The following is a 19060-nucleotide window of genomic DNA, read 5'->3' on the forward strand; positions in this document are numbered from 1 at the left end:
GGTTGAAGTAGTATAGCGTAGCCCAGTGGCCGACCCTTATGCCCACGTCCAGACGCAAAGAAAGATCCAAAAATATTGTAGCCTGTAGCGTAAGCGCCAAACCCTTCCACCCATCCAACGCTTCACAACAATCTTGAGCCACCCCTTTTCATCCTCACCCTCCCTTTCTTTGATTTTTTATCATAAATAAAAATTTAGGCTTTCTTTGTCCCTTCCTTAGCTTAGGTGTAGTTTTGTTGTTGATTTCTAAGTTGCTGGTTGTTTAGGTTAGGCCTTTCTCTCTCTCTCTCTCTCTCTCTTGCAATTCCCATCACCATTGGAGGAACCCAAGTTTCATAATTGGTGGTAATGAGTCATGTGTTGAATCACTCATTCTTTTACAATCTGAGATTCTTGTTCAGTGTGAAATGAAGTTGATGACTAAATTGTTGTTGTAGCAGGAGGAGACAATGCTGGTTCCTCCATGGCTAGAAAGACTGCTGAAGACGGACTTCTTCAGTGTCTGCCGGACTCACGGCGACGCCGCCCGGAGTGAGTGTAACATGTATTGCTTGGACTGCAATGTGGACGCCTTCTGCTTCTACTGCCGCTCATCCAAACACAAGGATCATCAAGTCATTCAGGTCACTAATCAGTCAGTTTAAATTCTCCCTTGAATAGTATAACTGAAGATTATGAGAGAGGTTTTACGGACCGAAAATTGATGTGTGCGAATGAATATTGGTGTGTAGATAAGGCGATCTTCGTACCATGATGTGGTGAGAGTTTCGGAGATTCAAAAGGTTTTGGACATAAGTGGAGTGCAGACGTATGTAATAAACAGCGCGAGGGTTTTGTTTCTGAATGAAAGGCCTCAGCCTAAGGGTGGGAAAGCCGTTTCTCATGTCTGTGAAATCTGTGGGAGGAGCCTCTTGGACACCTTTCGTTTCTGTTCTTTGGGATGTAAGGTAATTTAGTTACTAGCTACTTGAGTGTCTGTGTCTGTGTGTTTCTTGATCATATATATCATTATGATAACATTCTTAATAACTTGAGAGTGTTATTGAATTTTTGCTAAATGAAATTGATGATGAGGATGGATTATCATCTTATTCATCAAATACATATATGATGACCCACATTCACAAACCATCTCCATCCCCATCATTATCAATTATATAAGTTTGTTATAACCAATACCCAATAATGATATATCATCATCCATCATCTATCTATACAATTAATCTTTGTAATTGCAATTGCAGTAGTATACACTCCCACCATGAATACATTGATAAACAATGTCGAGGGATGATGATCATGTATATATTTTCATCAACATCGATCTCATCCCCATGGATCCATCCTTTTCATCACACAACCAACTAATGATGCCCATCATTATCATCTTTTTGTTATGTAATGTATGTTTCACTGTCATCATCACCATTAGGCCGGGGTTATAACCGTTAATCACTCTAATTGCTCATCAACTATTATTATTATGAATTAGGTTGTAGGAATAAAGAGGAACGGTGATGCAAGGTTTAGATTGGATGTGATGCAAAGATCAGGAGAGGGGGTATCATCATCATCATCAAGAAGAGTGAATAATAATGTGTCAATATCATCATCATCGAGAGAAGATCTGGTGGAAGAATTGCGTGAAGGGTCACAACAAGACATATACCCGCCCACACCTCCTCCACCTCCTTCTACTGCAACTGCAAGAAGAAGAAAGGGCATTCCTCAAAGAGCACCTTTTAGGTCCTAATTCTTTCTTTCTTTCTTTTCTTTTAAAACTAAACTCATATTTTGGGGTCCCTAATTGTCCCCAACAAAAAGCAATTCTAGGTAGCATTTCATTGAGGGGGTGTTGGGTAGGGTGGGGTTTGGGGGTCTTAGGGAGTGTACAAAAACACCCACCACCCTATCAGATTGGATTTTTTATTCCAAATCCTGTTGTATTCTTCTGTTACTTTTAATATATACAATTACGTGTACAAAAATGATGCTTTTTATATTATCATATAAAAAAAATTATACACGTAACATATATATATATATATTAAATAAAACAGACAAATGCAACAGAATTTGTAAAAGAAAAGAGTTGTGTTGTGGAAAGATGAATAATGGAGAAATGTTGTAATTAAGAAAAAATAAAGCAAGTGTATGTGGAGTTGGTCTGATAGTTTTCATGGGGCCTGCAACCCACATGGGCCGTTTACCTTTTCATTAGTTTAATAGATGCAGCAATGGCCAATGGGGCAAATCAACTTTCTACGATTGTTACTTAGTTCGGGTCACATTCTTTCCTTTGTTTACTTCTGCTTTTGTCTTTCTTTTGATTTTCCAAAACAAGACTTATGAGAAATATATTAATTACTCTATTATTATTTTATTTGAAATTATATAAATTGCATAAAAGAAAATTCATTTTATTCACTTTAAACCCATGCAATCAAAATTATGATAATTAACTTTATGACTAATTAAATGTGTATAATTCACGTGTATAATTATAGATTTTTAAATGGTTAACATGACTTGTTAAGTGCATAGATTAGAGGAAGAAAGTTTTTTTTTTTTAAAAAAAAAAAAGATGGAAGAAATTAGCAAAAGTAATGAATATTCTCATTAATCAATGGTAGGACCGGAGAAGGTTCCTCCGCTCTAGGTCGTCTAGATGGATTTTTTTTTAATTATTATTTTTAATATTAAATTTGATATGAGTAATCGTTCCACATTAATTGCAAATGAATTTGAGATATCTATAAACCTTAGAATCTCTTCTTCCTGACGATGGATTTTATACAGTAGGGCACCGACCAAGTCATTAGCCACATCAAAATTATTATTTTATTTAATATATAAACCATATATTTTTTAAAAAAATATAAATTAAAACACTATAGAAAAATAATATTAATTTACCATAAAAAAAAATCAAACATATTAAACTTATTAGGTTCACTTTTTAATTAAGCAGGTCCACTCTAATTTTTGTACACTCTACGGCATAGGCATAGGCATAGGCATAGGGTAGCAACATTTATTCTTGTTGAGAGCGTACCCAACAATTAATGCACTTAATTTAAATGTTGATGACTTTAGAGTATTCAACAAATTGGGCTATGCTATTACTCTAATTAAGTCTTAGTAGGTACTTATTACTAATGCAATTTGGCCAAATTTTGAGATTAACGTAAAAAATCATACTAAGACTATCACCATTCATACAATTAACTTTTGGATTAAGTTTAAATATTAGCAATCAAACCAAATTATAATTTAATTTTAACTTAGTTGGGCCTTCGCATGAGAAATTGAGTTGGGCCAACCTCAAACATGACTTTCAGTTAAATTTTCTTCTTGATATATGTGAAATAAAATAAAATTGAAATAGAAAATTGAATTAGAGTAGGAAACCATCAACTCGAATTTTTCATCTTAAAATTTGTATTTTTATTTTTGTTATATATAATATACATATACTATTTTTTTTAGTATACAAATAAAAGATTTTAACCAATTTTTGTCAATGTCAATGTGAAAAAAGAAAAAAGAATGGAAAGTAGTGCTGAGAAGGTAGTACTTCGTGTTCGCTTGATTGTACACTCCATGGCATAAGCTTATTGAGTTCATCAAGCTCATCCCTTGCAAGAATTTGACTGAAAACCACGATTTTTCAGTAAGGCAGAATTGTTCCGTTGTTCCCCTTCCCCAGTCGCAGCCGCGAAAACGACCTGAGCCACATGGAAGGCATCCGATCAAAATGGCTCATTGAGCGCGTGCTACACGATCCACTCCTCCTCAGCACACGGCCTCTAGACGAAGACGACGATGAACCGCTGAAACAGTTAACCCTTTGTAGATTAATTACCACCAACGACTGATCCATCGACATCGACCGCTTCAAACGCGGCGGCGATCTCCTATCCACAGGCGGCGGCCACACCAGCGACGCACAATGCCGTAGGAGACCGAACGATTGTTCCCTCGGCGACGGCACGCTGCTGCTACTTCTCGTGCTGGACTCGCTGCCGATCTCGCAATCCGAATCACTCATATGATGTGACTCTGGACATGGTACATTTATTTCCTCGATTACTATCGGGGATCTGCACAGCGGACAACTCGCGTGCGCCGCGAACCATCGGTCGATGCAAGGTAAGTGAAATGCGTGCTTGCAATTAGGCAGCAAACGGACCATGTCGTCGTCCTCCAGTTCCCCCAAGCACACGACGCATTCTTCTTGATCCATGTTGCGTCTCACGGCGGAGAAGGTGAAAATCGGGATTGTTTGGAGGAGTTTGTCGTCGATTCCGGTGGGTGAAGGGGCGGCGGCCGGAGCGGGTTCCGGCTGCGTGGTGGCGTTGCGGTGCCTACTCATGCAGTACTTAATGAGGAAGAAGTGGTAGACTATTATGGCTAAGGATGTCAGAACAATGCCGAGCATGGAAATGAGCAAGGGACTGAGAATGGAACCAGAGCTACCCTGTTGCATCGGCGGTGAAGTTATGCTCTCCATTGATCATCGTATTCTTACAATTCTTGGATAATCATCAGTTTCTTGGAGGTGATCATAAAATCTCTGGATTTACGAGAATATTTGATTTGGATTTGGGTGGTTTTAATTTAGCATTTAAGAAAAAGATGGTGTCGTGTGTCATGCCATAATCTTTGTCACGTAATTGGAAGTATGACATTAAAGAATTAGGAATTTAGGGTATGGTTTTGAAGGTGACAAAGTAGTTGACACGCGCTAAACATAGGGCGAAAGGGGTGGTCAGAGATGCAACAAGTGGGAGGAGGAATTGGGCTTTGGTTTTGTTGTGTTCACATATAAGAAGAACTCAATGGTTTTCGGGCAAGAAAGAGTAGAATAGGGGTTTTAGTCTTTAGAGTTGAAATTTAGGCACGAAAAGACAGAGAGAGTTGTTGGGAATTTGGTGGTTTTATTGGTACGCCGTACATATCGTCGGAGGTTGCAAGAGAATCAAAAGTGTTGTCGTAACTAGATGACTTGTGTTTTGCCATTTCATTACACGTAAATGGTTTGAGATATCATGTAAGATATTATTATGTCACGTTTAATTAATGCAGTGATAATGTAATCAACTGATAAAAACTATTTTTTTTTTTTTTTGGTGGATGTTTGGTTTTGGGATATTTTAGTTAATTAGATTTAAAAGAAAATCTTGAAAGTAAATGGAGATGATCATATATAATTAAATGATAAAAAGTTCATCTGAGTATTATGGAATTGGGAATTTTTTTTTTATTCAAAATCATATATGATCAAATCAAATCAGGTGTTTTATACTTGTTATGTGATTGATCACTTTTTTTAAATTATACATCAATCACACCGTAAATATATTCCTCTTATCATATATTATTATAAGTCCAATCAAATTTGATTTAAAATAAAATTTTTCTATGTAAGAAATTATTGCAATGAATTCAAAATTCACAACTATTATCATAGTAAAATAATACATATAATACTTTTGCAATTTTTATTTTTTTTGGGGGAAACACATTACAAACAAAATTTGGTAAGTTGTAATTCAGCAGATCTAATTATGAAGATGAAATTGGCTATTATAATCCAACAACCTTGTATAATTCAAATTGAGCTAGGAGAAAATAAATATCTCTTTTTCTTTTATCTTTTTACGGGAAAGAGAAGAGAGGAACACAAATTTTGGCAAGATTGGATTCGCGCCCTAAGTTCATGCGGGTTCGCATGTACATGTGATGTAGTCCACCAAACTATTGCCTGTTGAAGTCCAAACATCCATGTGTACAATGCTGACGGTTACGTGGACTTTAGCAAAGTCCCAAGTCATAAATTCTCTATCATCCTATTGGTCCACTTGTTTTCATATGATCGAAGTTTTAATATAAAAATATAATTTTATTAACTGATTCAAATATATTTTTATTTTATATGAAAATCTGTATAAAATAAAAAATATATATCAACGATTAAAAATAGAAACACAAACTAGACAGATCAAGATAATTAGTTCAGTTACTGACAATCATTCATAATTTTGTTGTATCATATAAAATGAAAATGCAATTTAAAGTGAAGAATAGGTATTATGAGGGTCAATTATTGTACCCCGGAATTTAATATGAAATATATTTAATTTCATTTTGACGTAGAGATGGAGCATATGCTGTCAATTCACATTTTATATATCACACACCCGAATTCTCTGCTACTGAAGACTGGAAGTGATTGCCTATATTAGTTAAACACAAATTCAAGATTCAAATTGATTATCTCTACATTGTTTAACACGAACTAAAGCGAAAATTACGAAAACAGAGTGCAGTTAGATGCCCACCACTCATTGTCTAATCCTAAAAGTTTCAACTCCCCCGAACAGATACCACTGATTCCAACAACCCCATCTGAATCCCCTCCACTGTCCCTGTCGGAATCATGCTCTCCAAATGTTTGAGCCTCCATCTCCATCCCCACCACCATCGCCATGCCCTTTTCTTCTCAGACCCCAAGAAACCTGATTCGCTTTTCAAGAACCCTCTTTTTCCTACCAAGTTAACTGAAAAAACTCCCACCTCGCTCCAGACACAGTCTAACTCTGCTATGGTAAAAAGATGGTCCAAACCCATCTCCCAGTTTGATGACTTTGACCCTGATCCCACTCTCGCCAACGATGATCTGAAGCCAACGACGTCGGCTCAGAGGACTTTTTCTGGGCTGGAAATGGCCAGTTTGTGGGTCGGATTAGTGGTGGGAGTGCCGTCGTATTACCTGGCTGGAAGCCTGGTTGACCTTGGAATGGCATGGTGGCAGGGAATCGCCGTCGTCGTCGCGGCGAACTTAATCCTGTTATTCCCGTTAATACTGACGGGCCATCCGGGGACACGATTCGGAATCTCTTTCCCGGTTTTGGCTAGATCGTCGTTCGGAATTCGGGGCGCCCATATTCCCACTCTCCTTAGAGCACTGGTTGGCTGTGGTTGGTATGGGATTGAATCATGGATTGGGGGTGAAGCAATTTTCCTTCTCCTCCCGAGAATCATCGAAGAATCAACCTTTGCAAAACCCTTGTCTTGGCTTGGAACATCCCCTCTTGAATTCGCCTGTTTCATTACATTTTGGGTGGCGCAGTTGGGAATTGTGTGGAAAGGAATGGACGGAATCAAGGAACTGGAGAAGTACTCTGCCCCGATTCTCATTCTCCTTACTGCTTGCCTTCTCATCTGGTCATACATCAGGGCTGGAGGATTCAGCCACATGCTCTCATTATCTTCCAGGCTATCAAGTTCTGAATTCTGGGCTCTCTTCTTCCCTTCACTCACAGCAAACATAAGTTTCTGGGCCACTGTGGCCCTTAACATCCCGGATTTCACCCGCTACGCCAAGACACAACGCGCTCAAATCATGGGACAGGCTGGCCTACCGATCTTTATGGGCTTATTCACGTTCGTAGGCCTAGCAGTAACCTCATCGACCAAAGTGATATTCGGGAACGTGATTTCCAGTCCAATCCAACTCCTGGGAGCAATTGGTGGAGTTTGGACCAAGATTTTAGCCATCTTAGGCATAAGTCTCGCCGTCATTACTACCAACATTGCTGCCAACGTTGTGGCTCCTGCAAACGCATTAGTCAACCTGAGCCCTTCCAAGATCACATTTCAGAGAGGTGCACTAATAACAGCACTGCTCGGGATTGCATTCCAGCCCTGGAGGCTTCTCCAGTCGAGCGAAAGCTTCGTCTACACATGGCTGGTTGGATATTCTGCAATCATGGGACCTATTGGTGGCATAATTCTGGCGGATTATTACCTGATTCAGCGGGCAGATTTGAGTATCAAGGATTTGTACACCTTGAGTCCGACAGGGGCTTATTACTACTTTGGTGGATACAATTTGGCAGCAATCGCCGCTTTGATCTTAGGCATTTTGCCTGTGATTCCAGGATTCTTGCACAAGGTTGGGATTTTAGGTTCTGTCTCAGACACATTTACTGTAATTTACAACAATGCTTGGTTCTTTAGCTTCTTCTCTGCCGGAATCATACACTGGATACTTCGGTCACTGATGAGCAAGCGGAGTAATCATCAGGACACGGAACCTCTGCTGCCTGATAGTACATCTTAGTTCAGAGATAGGCCCAACTGAATCCTGGGCTTGCCTGTATTATTGATCATGTTGGTATCAGCCCAACTTTGTTTTATTACTTAAATTTGTATGAATTGTACAAATACAGAATTTTTCTTTGTAAAGGATCGAAAGGGATGTTTTTTGTGTTACTTCCAGGAAAGAAATGTAGATACGATTGTTAGTATATTTATGGGCCGTAAATACTTTGGTATACACATCTCGACTCTTTTAAAGTCCAAGACCAACAACCGACATGTCGTTCTAACAATGACATGAGGAAGAACGACCAAAACCTGCGGTTTTGGGTTTGGACCTAGATGAAACAGGCCCACGTATGACCCACACTACTCAATCAAAGGGCAAAACCATGCATAAGTTGGAAGGCTGACGTCTGTCTTTAAGAAATCTTAAAATTCTATACACAGAAAGAGACAGTAATTAGATTAAATTGTTCTTAATTACGTAATTACATCATTAATACAATTAAGTAATACATTAGTTCAATCAATAAGTCAAGCTCCAACGATTCAATAATGTTTCTTCTATGTAAGAATAACGCAAAAGAAGTGCATAAATATCCAAACACTAAATGCTAATTTTCAAATACGTAAAAAGTCAAAATTCAATTATAAATAACGTGGGCCTCTTACAACAATAGATTCAATATTAAAGACTTAGGATGATGTTAGAATTGGGCTTTCTCAGTTCACACCCGTAGACACAGACATTACACAATGACAAATACATCAATGGCATTCTTCCCGTGGCAACTAAATTAACAGCACCACCAATGAAATACAACTCCCTATATCCATTCTTTTTTCATGAAAAATAAAGTCAACCATTATGAGTTACGACACCCGGCTCTGACTTTTTCTTGTTCAGATCATAGACCACTATGTCTTCTGTCGGGCCGTTGAAAAGTTTAAGTATATTGGCAATGTAATTGAAAAATTTACTCCGGAACACGTACAACAGCTGGTACGACCGTACGAGGATGTTCTTAATGAGGTGAAATGTTTGAGATTGTTCATAGAGACGTAGAAACGCAAAATTGAGAAAGATTCTTGAGTGAATGATTGTGTGGTGTCGTGTTGCTTGACAACAAACAGCGTAAGACTTGTGAAAGACAAGAAATGGATGAGTACTAAAACCAACGCGTAGGTTGCCGATTATTTGTTTATGTTTCGAATTCTTAATCAGACAATTAATGGAATATTTATGTAATTATGATCGAACTCATCAACTAATCGTGCATGTAAACTTGGTCCGTGATCCATGAGTATATATATATATTTAGCACCCGATTCGATCGTCTATATGATAAGGTAGGATTTATTTTTATCAAGTCCACCAATTAAATCAATCCAACATTGAATAATATTTTTAAATTTACTTAAATATCGATAAATTAAGTCTGAATTAAAAATATTATAAAAGTAGACATATAATTTGTACATAAGGTACTGAATTGGAATCACATTCTAACTAAAAATTCTTATGGTTACGAAAGTTCCAGCTACAGGTGAACTAGGAACAGTGAATCTTCCCCCCTTTTTCAGCAGATTTTTTGGTGCCTTCTCCAGCCTTTGCTACCTATCCTTAGAACAGATGGCTAATGCGTTCCATTTATTGAATAGGGTTTTATGATGGGACTCAGGTTTATAATATTTTAATTGTGAAACATTAACTTTATCAATTAAGTAAGACCTCTTTAGCAAATCAGGTTTAATTAACTACATCCACTAGTAGAAATATGACTTTTAATTATGGTTAGTCACAATCATTAAAAGTGAAAAAACATTGGGGGTTACTAATTAGTCATAACCTCACAGCAACTATTAACTGTTGTGTCTGCAAGCGATGCCGACACATATTCTACATCTGAAAACTATAGCAAATATTTTAATCATAGGTAAAACTATTAATCACAGTCAATACTAAGTTTTCACATCGTTGTTTTTGTCGACCTTGGTAGGTAACATTAATTTATCATAATTTTTTAACTATAGTGATTTATATGTAGAAAATAATCAATTTTTTTTTATAATAATCGATTACACTTTATAAATTATATACGAATCACATCCAAAAAGACATATGAAGCGTCAATATCATATGATATTAACTTAAATCATCTAAAACCTAATTCAAATAAGATATTGTAATAAAACAGTCATCATATATACATGACAACAATGGCCACATCTCACCACCACAGTTGGCAAGCACAAATATATAACAAAACAAAAATATTTATTGTTTCCCACATTTACTACTACTTACGCATAATACTTAATTACTTTTTTTTTTTTTCATTTGTCATTTCATTCTATATACAATTAATATATATAAACATCTCATATTAAAAATTTAAGTGGTTTGTATTATTTAATATCTATTTTTTCTAATGATGCGTTCTTTCATAAAAAAATTGATGCAAAATCAAAAGGAACAAATAATTAAACATTAGGAAAGTGTGGATAGGAACCGAGGAAAGCATGTAATAACAATGCCAGATTACATATGCAAAAAGATAAGAAAATAGGAGAGGGTGAGGTGGAGAGTGAACATGCAGCGAATTGAGACGTAAAGGACAAACACATACAGACCAAAGCCCTACTCCCCAGCTTGGCGCCACCCTAACCACACATCATTATCATCCCTTTTTTTTCAAATTGACTTTTGGGGTTAATCACAAAAGTCATAATTATATATATATATATATATATATATAAATTACATTTAGGAACAGGGAAGAAAAGAAAGTCACAGGTCAGATTGGTGCCCACTTCAAACTTAATTATGTTTGTAATTATTGATTAAAGATGTAGTGATCTAAGGCTCAAAAGGCCATCCATTAATTGATTTACTTAATTATATATTAATTACCATTTGTACTACAGCTGAGCTGGTGTGTCTATGTGTGTGTGAGTGAGTATTATATATATATATATATATATATATATTCATAAAAGAACATGATGTGCATATGTATGAATGTGACTGTACCTAATAGTAATATATGTAGCTAAGTATCCCGTGCTTCTAAAAGCACTTGGATCAATGTGAACTGTTTTCTTACATGTCATGTTCGACAATTTTATAACCTTACTTAACGGCTGTTGATGTATTCTAGTCTTGTAACTAATTTACTTGATGTATTCTAGTCTTGTAACTAATTTACTGCTTGTTTGCTTTTTTAGGACGTATTATTATATTTAATTAGTTTTATTGACGTTCGTATTTATTTAAACAAAATATTTGACTGATCGATATATAGTTGAAAAAAAAATACAATTTTAATCATATATATAAGTAAGAGGTGATGTATATAATTTTGATGCAACTTTAAAAATCATGGTAATTTTAGTTATTTTGGATTGATTTGTTCAAAAAATTTCACGTTATCAGTCATGTCAATTCTTAAATTAGGGCTTTTGGTGATTTGATGATGTTGCAGTTCAATTTGCAATTTTGATCTGGTATCTTTAAGGGGTTAACAATTTTGATCCTCCATCTTTTTATGTAGCGAATTTAGTAATTTATCTTTTAAAGCCATAGTGATTTTGGTCCTTAAGCCTACTTAGTAACCATTTGGACCTTTTATGATAACAACTTCATAGTTCTATCACATGCTCTGAATTAGACCCAATGTGGGTTTGAAATAAAATTAAGCCTCAAAAGTTTCATACCTTGGTTTGATTGTCCTGTCATTGATTCCAAATCTTCGATTTTAAAGACTTCTCAAACCACATTACCACAACATATGGTTCACAGGTACTTGACTCTTTTAACAACAAATACGGTGAGACGTTTATAATATATCGAGATTTGAGGTAGAATACTAGTAAGGAGAGACAGATCGGGTAAATTTTTTTAAATGCTACAGTTCCTAACATTATGATAAAAGGAGTTGATTGAAAAAAATTAAGCCGGATACGTCAAAATTGTGTCTAGATTAAGACAGATCTAACGACAATTAAGACTATGGACATATATTAATTCATGTACCTAAGAAAATGAACCCTTGAACCAAAAGATGGATGAGATATCTCCTTGCTAGTGTTGTACTGGAATCTCAAAAGACTGTAGATGTCTCATTGCATTTGTTGTTGTTTGTTGTTGAATGAGCGAAAAGAACCTATAAACACATATGTTGCAGTAGTATGGTTGGAAGAAGTTCATAAAACTAAAGACTTAAAATATTTGGTGACAAAACCGTCAAACTAAGGCATTAAGTTTATCTAGGCTTAATTTTATTTCAAAAGTATTTTAGGTCTAATTAAAAATATATGATATGTCTATTGAGCTTTAATCATAAAAGGGCAAAATGGTCGCTAATTGAGCTTAAGGACCAAATTGCTGCTACTTTAAAAGATAGATGACTAAAATTACTACATATGAAGTTATAAAATTACCAACCCCGAAAGATATAGGACCAAACTTATAACTTGGACTGTCACGTCATCAAACTTATTAAAAACGCAAATTTAGGAGCTGACATGAATGGTCACGTGGAATTTTCCAGCCAAATTGGCTGGAAAATAAAATTTCCATAACTACTGTCCTAATTAACCACAAAGGGGTTCCGGTATCCAACTAAGTTTTATGAATTTAAAATTCGATGTAGGGTCTAGGGAGACTTTTGGTGTTCATATTAATGTATGTATATATATATATATATATATTTCTTGATTGTCCTGAAACATATATAATAAGTATATATACATATACAATAAAGGGCGGCCAATAGCGTACGATTTTATTAAATTCATAAACTTTCAGGTCAACAGCGCGCTGCAACGCATGCAAACGTATTGTACCAGATTTATGATCATTTCAACAACCTGTCCGAATTCTCAAAAACTCAGGATTTCGTTTAATTTAATTTCTCTTATTTTCCAAAATTCAGGTCAACAGCTGCAATGCATACATTTTCATCAAAAAAGAAAGAAAATCAGAATTCAGGTGGAACAAAAACTAAAATTATGTCTGAAGATAATAACTCTGTGGATCCAATTAATGTGTTGGTCGGTTGGTTTGACGTGATCATAAATATATATCTGCATTATTATGGGATCATAAATGTATATATAGGATGAACCAATACTAGAAACCAAACCCTCTTAATTTACCATTTATATATATATATATATATATTTCATTAATTGGTCCAAAATTTAAAAAATAATAAACTTATGAAGCTGAATAATTATAGAAATTTTATGCAATTTGCAGATGTGGGATCTCATTTTTGTTTATATTATCCCTACCCGTTGACTTCTCATTGTTTAACTATTAATGCACTGTGTTCAGGTCACTTCTGCTCTATAGTTAATTTTGTTGAAATTATTTAATTAATTTGCAGGCTGAACTATGTTTTAATTAATCCAATCATATATATATATATGTTGTGTTACATATTTGAAGGCAAGCAGTTTCCAGAATGACGTGCCACGCTCTTGATGCCTACACGTAGTCATATATACCAAAACTAAAGAAATAATGCTAATTATTTTAGCGGCTATATATGTCTATAATTGCATATTAATTATATTTGCATTGTTGTTAAGTTGCTAAAAATGTTATAAATGGGATTGTGATGGGATTAGGTAATTTGGTGTTATCTACTTTAGTACTAATCAAATAAAATTAAATATAATTTAATATGTTATATGATTATTTTTTAAATACTAATTTCATTTGTGACATCGCTAACATGAATCCACTTGAGTCCGTGCTATCTAAAAAAAGTGGCTAAGTACATGTTATATTTGATGCTTTCTGCACCGAGTACACGGATGTATGATACGTACATCTTAATTTTAGAAAATAGAATGCATGTAAATCATTCGCCTAGTCGATGTATTTGTGTACTATGGTAAATATTTTAGCCACCTTACAAAAACATTATCAACAATCTTGACGTGGTTAATGACTATTTGCTACGACTATTTATTATTAACTATAGTAATTAACCATAACTAAATGTTATATTTCTTGTAGAGGGTGTAGTATCTACAAAAGCCTAAGTAGGTTGCATGAAATTTTATATCTTGCTTCAATTTTTTGATTTTTTTCCCCACTATTCACATTGATTTTGTTTAGCTGCAAAAAATAGTATTTATTTAACATAATTTTTAAATTCTTTTTGTAGCGACTATCATTACATATGTTGTCCTAAAAATAAAAAACGTACCCATAAAATTTTTAGTCACTAGCGCAACCAATAACTTGAAAAAATATGTTTGATTTTTATCAGAATTCAAGGTTGGGTGAAAAGTCAATTCCTTTTTTAATATCTGTTGATGAGATAGGTAGAAGTACAATACAGACGCCGTTGTAATAAGGGGGAGCTAGGAGGTTTCTCCATAAATTTATTAATGGTCAAATAAGATTATGTATGGTAATGGACAACATCAAATTGATGATCCCTGGTCATGCAAACCGAGTATGGTATTTATATATGAGACAATAATATTTTTTAAATAATTTGGTAAGTCTAGTCAGTAACATATAACTATTATATTTGAATAATCTTTTATATATGTGAATATTATATATTATTTCTCACTGGATGACAAATATATAGATGGTGTTGCCCAAAGTCGAAATAAACCAGAGCAAGTCTGGTGGCGTGGCCAAGTCTGATGTTCCGCGTCCGAGGTCTACTTAATTTTGACGGAGTCCTACTCGCTGTAACCCTATGTCAATTTCTTTCATGACTCGTCAATTTTTTAGTTCAAAATAATTAAAGTCAAGAATGGCGTTTAATCAATTTCACGTACTCGGCCTAAATAACAAGGGGAACCAATCAAACCTATTGGTCAGCAATATTTGCACCAACTGATGACCAAGCTCGATTCTAAGATGTGGCAGTTTCCAAAGTCAGCCAACACATAACTGCGCCTGTATTTGTACGTGCGATAAATGTAAGAAAATAGGAACTTTGACCCTTAGGAGAAGGGCCAATTGCCCGATTGAAGGGCCGAATTTATTGTCCGAATGAATTTGGGTAATCTGATCCAATTCGACCCGAGAGTTGATGCTGAGGAAACCCTTGATGTTGAGCCACATCAATATAGGTTGTCGAAGGGGCCAGAACTTATTATTACGTTTTCAAAGAAAAATTCTTATCCAAATAGATTGATCGAATCAAACCAATCATAGAATAAGTGTATTATCCTTGTTCTGTGATTGATCAGTTTCTCTTTAACTGTATATTAATTATACAACAAGTGTATTTCACTTATCATATGATTAGTTCAAGTTCGATCTAATCGGGTCCGAACTAGAATTTCAAATGTCAAGTTCACATAAATTTTTGTAGTCCATTTACTGGTGTAACCATCCTTATGAATTTACTAACTTGGCCCTCAAACTAATCAACTAAGGCTTAACCCCAATGACTCTGACATGATTATGGAACAAGTTTTTCTTTGGCATCACACGGACAATGATCATAGTACGCACAACCTCAACCGGATCAATACATGTGAAATTGAAAAAGAGGGAAGGCGTGAGTTGTGGGCAAGAGGACAGTGAAATGTATTACTTATAGATTCTAGAGGATAGCTAGAATAGCTACTAGTTTTATACTAAATTTGAGAAAAAAAGTGAAGTGCCAATAATTCTAGTTGAGATGGCTCATTCATGAACGTTTACGCTGTGTCTGTTTGCAGGATTAACAGGGTGGACTTGGACTTCCACAAATCCAAGGAAATTGAATATGATAGAAATCGTATGGAGGCCGTGTCTTGTCCCTACTAGCTATAACCATTGGTCACAAAAAATTGTCAACGGTTTTCATTGCATGGAAACTAAGTACTTAGAATCTACACAATCCAAAACCAGCTTCCCCAAAACTAGCTACTGTTATTACATTATATGTATTCTGCACTAAAACTAAATCTCTTCATTCCTCCTATCTATAAATACTCGTTCCTTTTTTCTTAATTCCCACCATCTCATAATAATTTCCCTCTTCACTTACTACTCTTCACGTGAGTATTATTCAGGTAGGCATATAATTCCCCACCTACCCCCCACCCCGACAAGACTAATTTCTTCTGTGTAATTCTCTTTTATAGACTTTTTGTCTAATTTTGCATGTAACATTTCGTTAATGTGTTCACAGAGAGTTGTCTGAGTAATAAAATTCATGTCTCCGGCAATGGTAATGACGTCGTCAGGGCAAACCGGGAAAGATGGTACCTATGATTCCCTGGAAATTAGCCAGTACCAGAAAGGAGTGAAGCATATGTACGAGAATGGGATTGCGCATGTTCCTAAGAAGTACATACTGCCCGACGCAGAACGTCCCAATGTAATCACTGAAAAATCCAGCGCCAACCCTCCTGATCAGCTCAGTATGAAGCTGCCCGTCATTGATTTTGCTGAATTGCAAGGTCCAAACCGCTCGCAAGTCCTCAAATCTCTTGCCTACGCCTGCGAGAACTATGGATTTTTCCAGGTGGGTTAAAGAAACAATCTCGTATTTAGTTTAAGGTTGTCCAAAGCTTGCTGGAATGACCAAAACACGAAGTATAGTCTGATTTTCAACAACATAATTCAAGTTTGGCTCGAAGATACAACGTTATTTGCAGGGAAATTGTGCCCGCCAAGCTATGATGAGACTACTGCCGATCGACAGCGTTAATTTTGATTAAATTCAAGAACAACTTAATTAGCATAGTTTTAGCCACATTATAGCTAGTTTCGTCCGGGGAGACTGACAAAACATAATCCTACGTTGTTGCAGCTAGTAAATCACGGAATCAAGGACGAGATTATAAACAACATGGTGAACGTGAGCAGAAGGTTTTTCGAGATGCCACTATCAGAAAGAGAGAAATACATGTCAGCGGACATGAGCGCTCCGGTACGATACGGAACCAGCTTCAATCAGAAAAACGACGGGGTGTTTTGCTGGAGGGACTTTCTGAAGCTGGTTTGTCACCCTCTGCCCGATGTCCTTTCCCATTGGCCATCTTCTCCACAAGACTTTAGGTAAAAATCCACCCGAAAAATTTTAGCACTCATCGCAAAATTAGTCGTCATTATGTTATGCAAATAAATTGACGTTTCTCGTTCTATATTTTTTAAAACAGGGAAATGGCGGTTACCTACGCAGAAGAGACAAGATTCTTGTTCCTAATGCTGGTGGAGGCCATGCTAGAAAGCCTGGGCCTAAAAAACAGGGAGAAGAAGACAGAATCAATACTAAACGATGTCGATGCTGATGAGGATGCAATATTTAAAGAATTGGAAGATGGAAGCCAGCTAATGGTCGTGAATTGCTACCCTCCATGCCCTCAACCCGATTTGACACTGGGTATGCCACCTCATTCCGACTATGGTTTCCTCACACTTCTCCTTCAAGATGACGTCAAGGGTTTGCAAATACATCAGGATAATTGGGTCACTGTCCAACCCATACCCGGATCCTTCGTCGTCAATGTTGGAGACCACCTCGAGGTATACATATGCATAAATATATATATATAAATATTAAAAGAAATTAGTCCGAATCAGTTCTCATCAATTTCAGCTAAGTAATACTAATAACGTATACAAGTGAAACATATTCGTTACGTGGTTAATTACAAACCTGATACAAATTAAATATTTGATTTGATCAGACAAATTGCAGATGTTAATTAATTATGATTTGATTTGTTCCGACCAGATATTCAGCAACGGGAGATACAAGAGTGTGTTGCATAGAGTTGTTGTAAATTCAGTAAAGTGTCGGATTTCGGTGGCTTCTTTGCATAGCTTCCCATTCACAAGCACGGTGAGGCCATCGGCAAAGCTCATAAGTGAGACGAATCCCAGGCGGTATAAAGACACGGATTTTGCTAGTTTTCTCGAGTACATCAAATCCTGTGACTCCAAGAAAAAGAATTTCCTTGAGTCCAGGAAACTGAGCTAATTATTAATTAAAAATGGAGTGACTTTTTGTATTTTGACTTTTGTAGTATACATTTATATATAGAAAGTAATTATTGTTTGGTTGGTGTATTAAGTGCATCAGTCGACACTATGCAATAATTAGATAATATTGTTATAACAATTATGTAATTGTTGTGAGAATTGTATATGGGGGGGGTGCTATATATAGCGAGTAGCTTCCTCTATCCATCAACTTTGTTGTTCATGTTTTCAAATCATCTTAATACTTAGACAAGTTTCCATGGATTTCTACTTATTAAATTCGATTAAATTTGAACTAATCACATAATGATATATAAACGTAGTATATTTGTTATTTAAAATTTAATTATATTTATTATTTCATATGTAAAAGATAATAACAAAATAAAGACCGTAGATATGAAGATGACAATTAACCTAAAATTTAAAAATCTTTTGGCAAATTGCAAGACAAATCTGGGATTCTTTTAAATTGGATAAAAATACTCTACCACCTAAGAATTGACTTGGCAAAAAAATTATATATAAGTATGTATATAATTATAAAATAAAACCATTATATTATATAATATTTTTGTAAAAAAAAAAATACCCTCGCTCTGAACCCACCCCAGTAGAGTCACCCCCCAAAGCACCATTAGGCGATGGCGAGATCTATATAGATGGGGACGGACCGTTGTCGCATAGTTGTTCCTGGTACCCCTCTCCACGTAGGCGGTGGCGAGAGGGCTGGCCAGAGCGAGGGTTGGGGGATTTTTTTTTATTTAAAATTTTATTATATAAAAATATAATTTTATTTTTATAAATATATAATTCTTTAGAAAATAATATTCTTTTTATTATTTTATATATTTATATTTTGTGTGTGTCAATAATATATATATATATATATAGAAGTTGTTTTTTTTCTTTTATCTTTCTTTTTAAGATGATATATTTTATTTTAGTTTATATATTTTAAAGTATGTGAAATTATTTATTATATGCACG

At 35.4% G+C, this 19060-nt stretch overlaps 4 protein-coding genes across 6 annotated transcripts; 3 read left to right on the forward strand and 1 right to left on the reverse strand.

The window, feature by feature from the left end:
- LOC105174229 lies at positions 200-1940 on the forward strand. Of its 2 annotated transcripts, none has more exons than XM_011096257.2 (4): positions 200-345; positions 438-623; positions 732-947; positions 1493-1940. In XM_011096257.2, the coding sequence occupies exons 2-4, from the start codon at positions 450-452 to the stop codon at positions 1751-1753; spliced, it is 651 nt and encodes a 216-aa protein (XP_011094559.1). In that variant the 5' UTR covers positions 200-345; positions 438-449; the 3' UTR covers positions 1754-1940. The 2 variants fall into 2 exon arrangements, with proteins under 2 accessions (XP_011094559.1, XP_011094560.1); XM_011096258.2 differs by having other exon boundaries at positions 209-345; positions 441-623; positions 1493-1939.
- Positions 3487-4936, reverse strand: LOC105174230 (RING-H2 finger protein ATL52-like). Its single transcript, XM_011096259.2, has one exon. The coding sequence runs from the start codon at positions 4511-4513 to the stop codon at positions 3671-3673; it is 843 nt and encodes a 280-aa protein (XP_011094561.1). The 5' UTR covers positions 4514-4936; the 3' UTR covers positions 3487-3670.
- Positions 6176-8303, forward strand: LOC105174231 (purine-uracil permease NCS1). Its single transcript, XM_011096260.2, has one exon. It carries the CDS (start codon positions 6443-6445, stop codon positions 8126-8128), a length of 1686 nt encoding a protein of 561 aa, XP_011094562.1. The 5' UTR covers positions 6176-6442; the 3' UTR covers positions 8129-8303.
- On the forward strand, positions 16065-18334 carry LOC105174232 (protein DMR6-LIKE OXYGENASE 1). 2 transcript variants are annotated; one of them, XM_011096261.2, is made up of 5 exons: positions 16065-16152; positions 16272-16607; positions 16896-17143; positions 17245-17611; positions 17823-18334. In XM_011096261.2, the coding sequence occupies exons 2-5, from the start codon at positions 16296-16298 to the stop codon at positions 18066-18068; spliced, it is 1173 nt and encodes a 390-aa protein (XP_011094563.1). In that variant the 5' UTR covers positions 16065-16152; positions 16272-16295; the 3' UTR covers positions 18069-18334. The 2 variants fall into 2 exon arrangements, with proteins under 2 accessions (XP_011094563.1, XP_020553300.1); XM_020697641.1 differs by having other exon boundaries at positions 16115-16137.

Source organism: Sesamum indicum, linkage group LG11 (genome assembly GCF_000512975.1).
Source record: "Sesamum indicum cultivar Zhongzhi No. 13 linkage group LG11, S_indicum_v1.0, whole genome shotgun sequence".
In the NCBI taxonomy this organism is placed as follows: Eukaryota; Viridiplantae; Streptophyta; class Magnoliopsida; order Lamiales; family Pedaliaceae; genus Sesamum; species Sesamum indicum.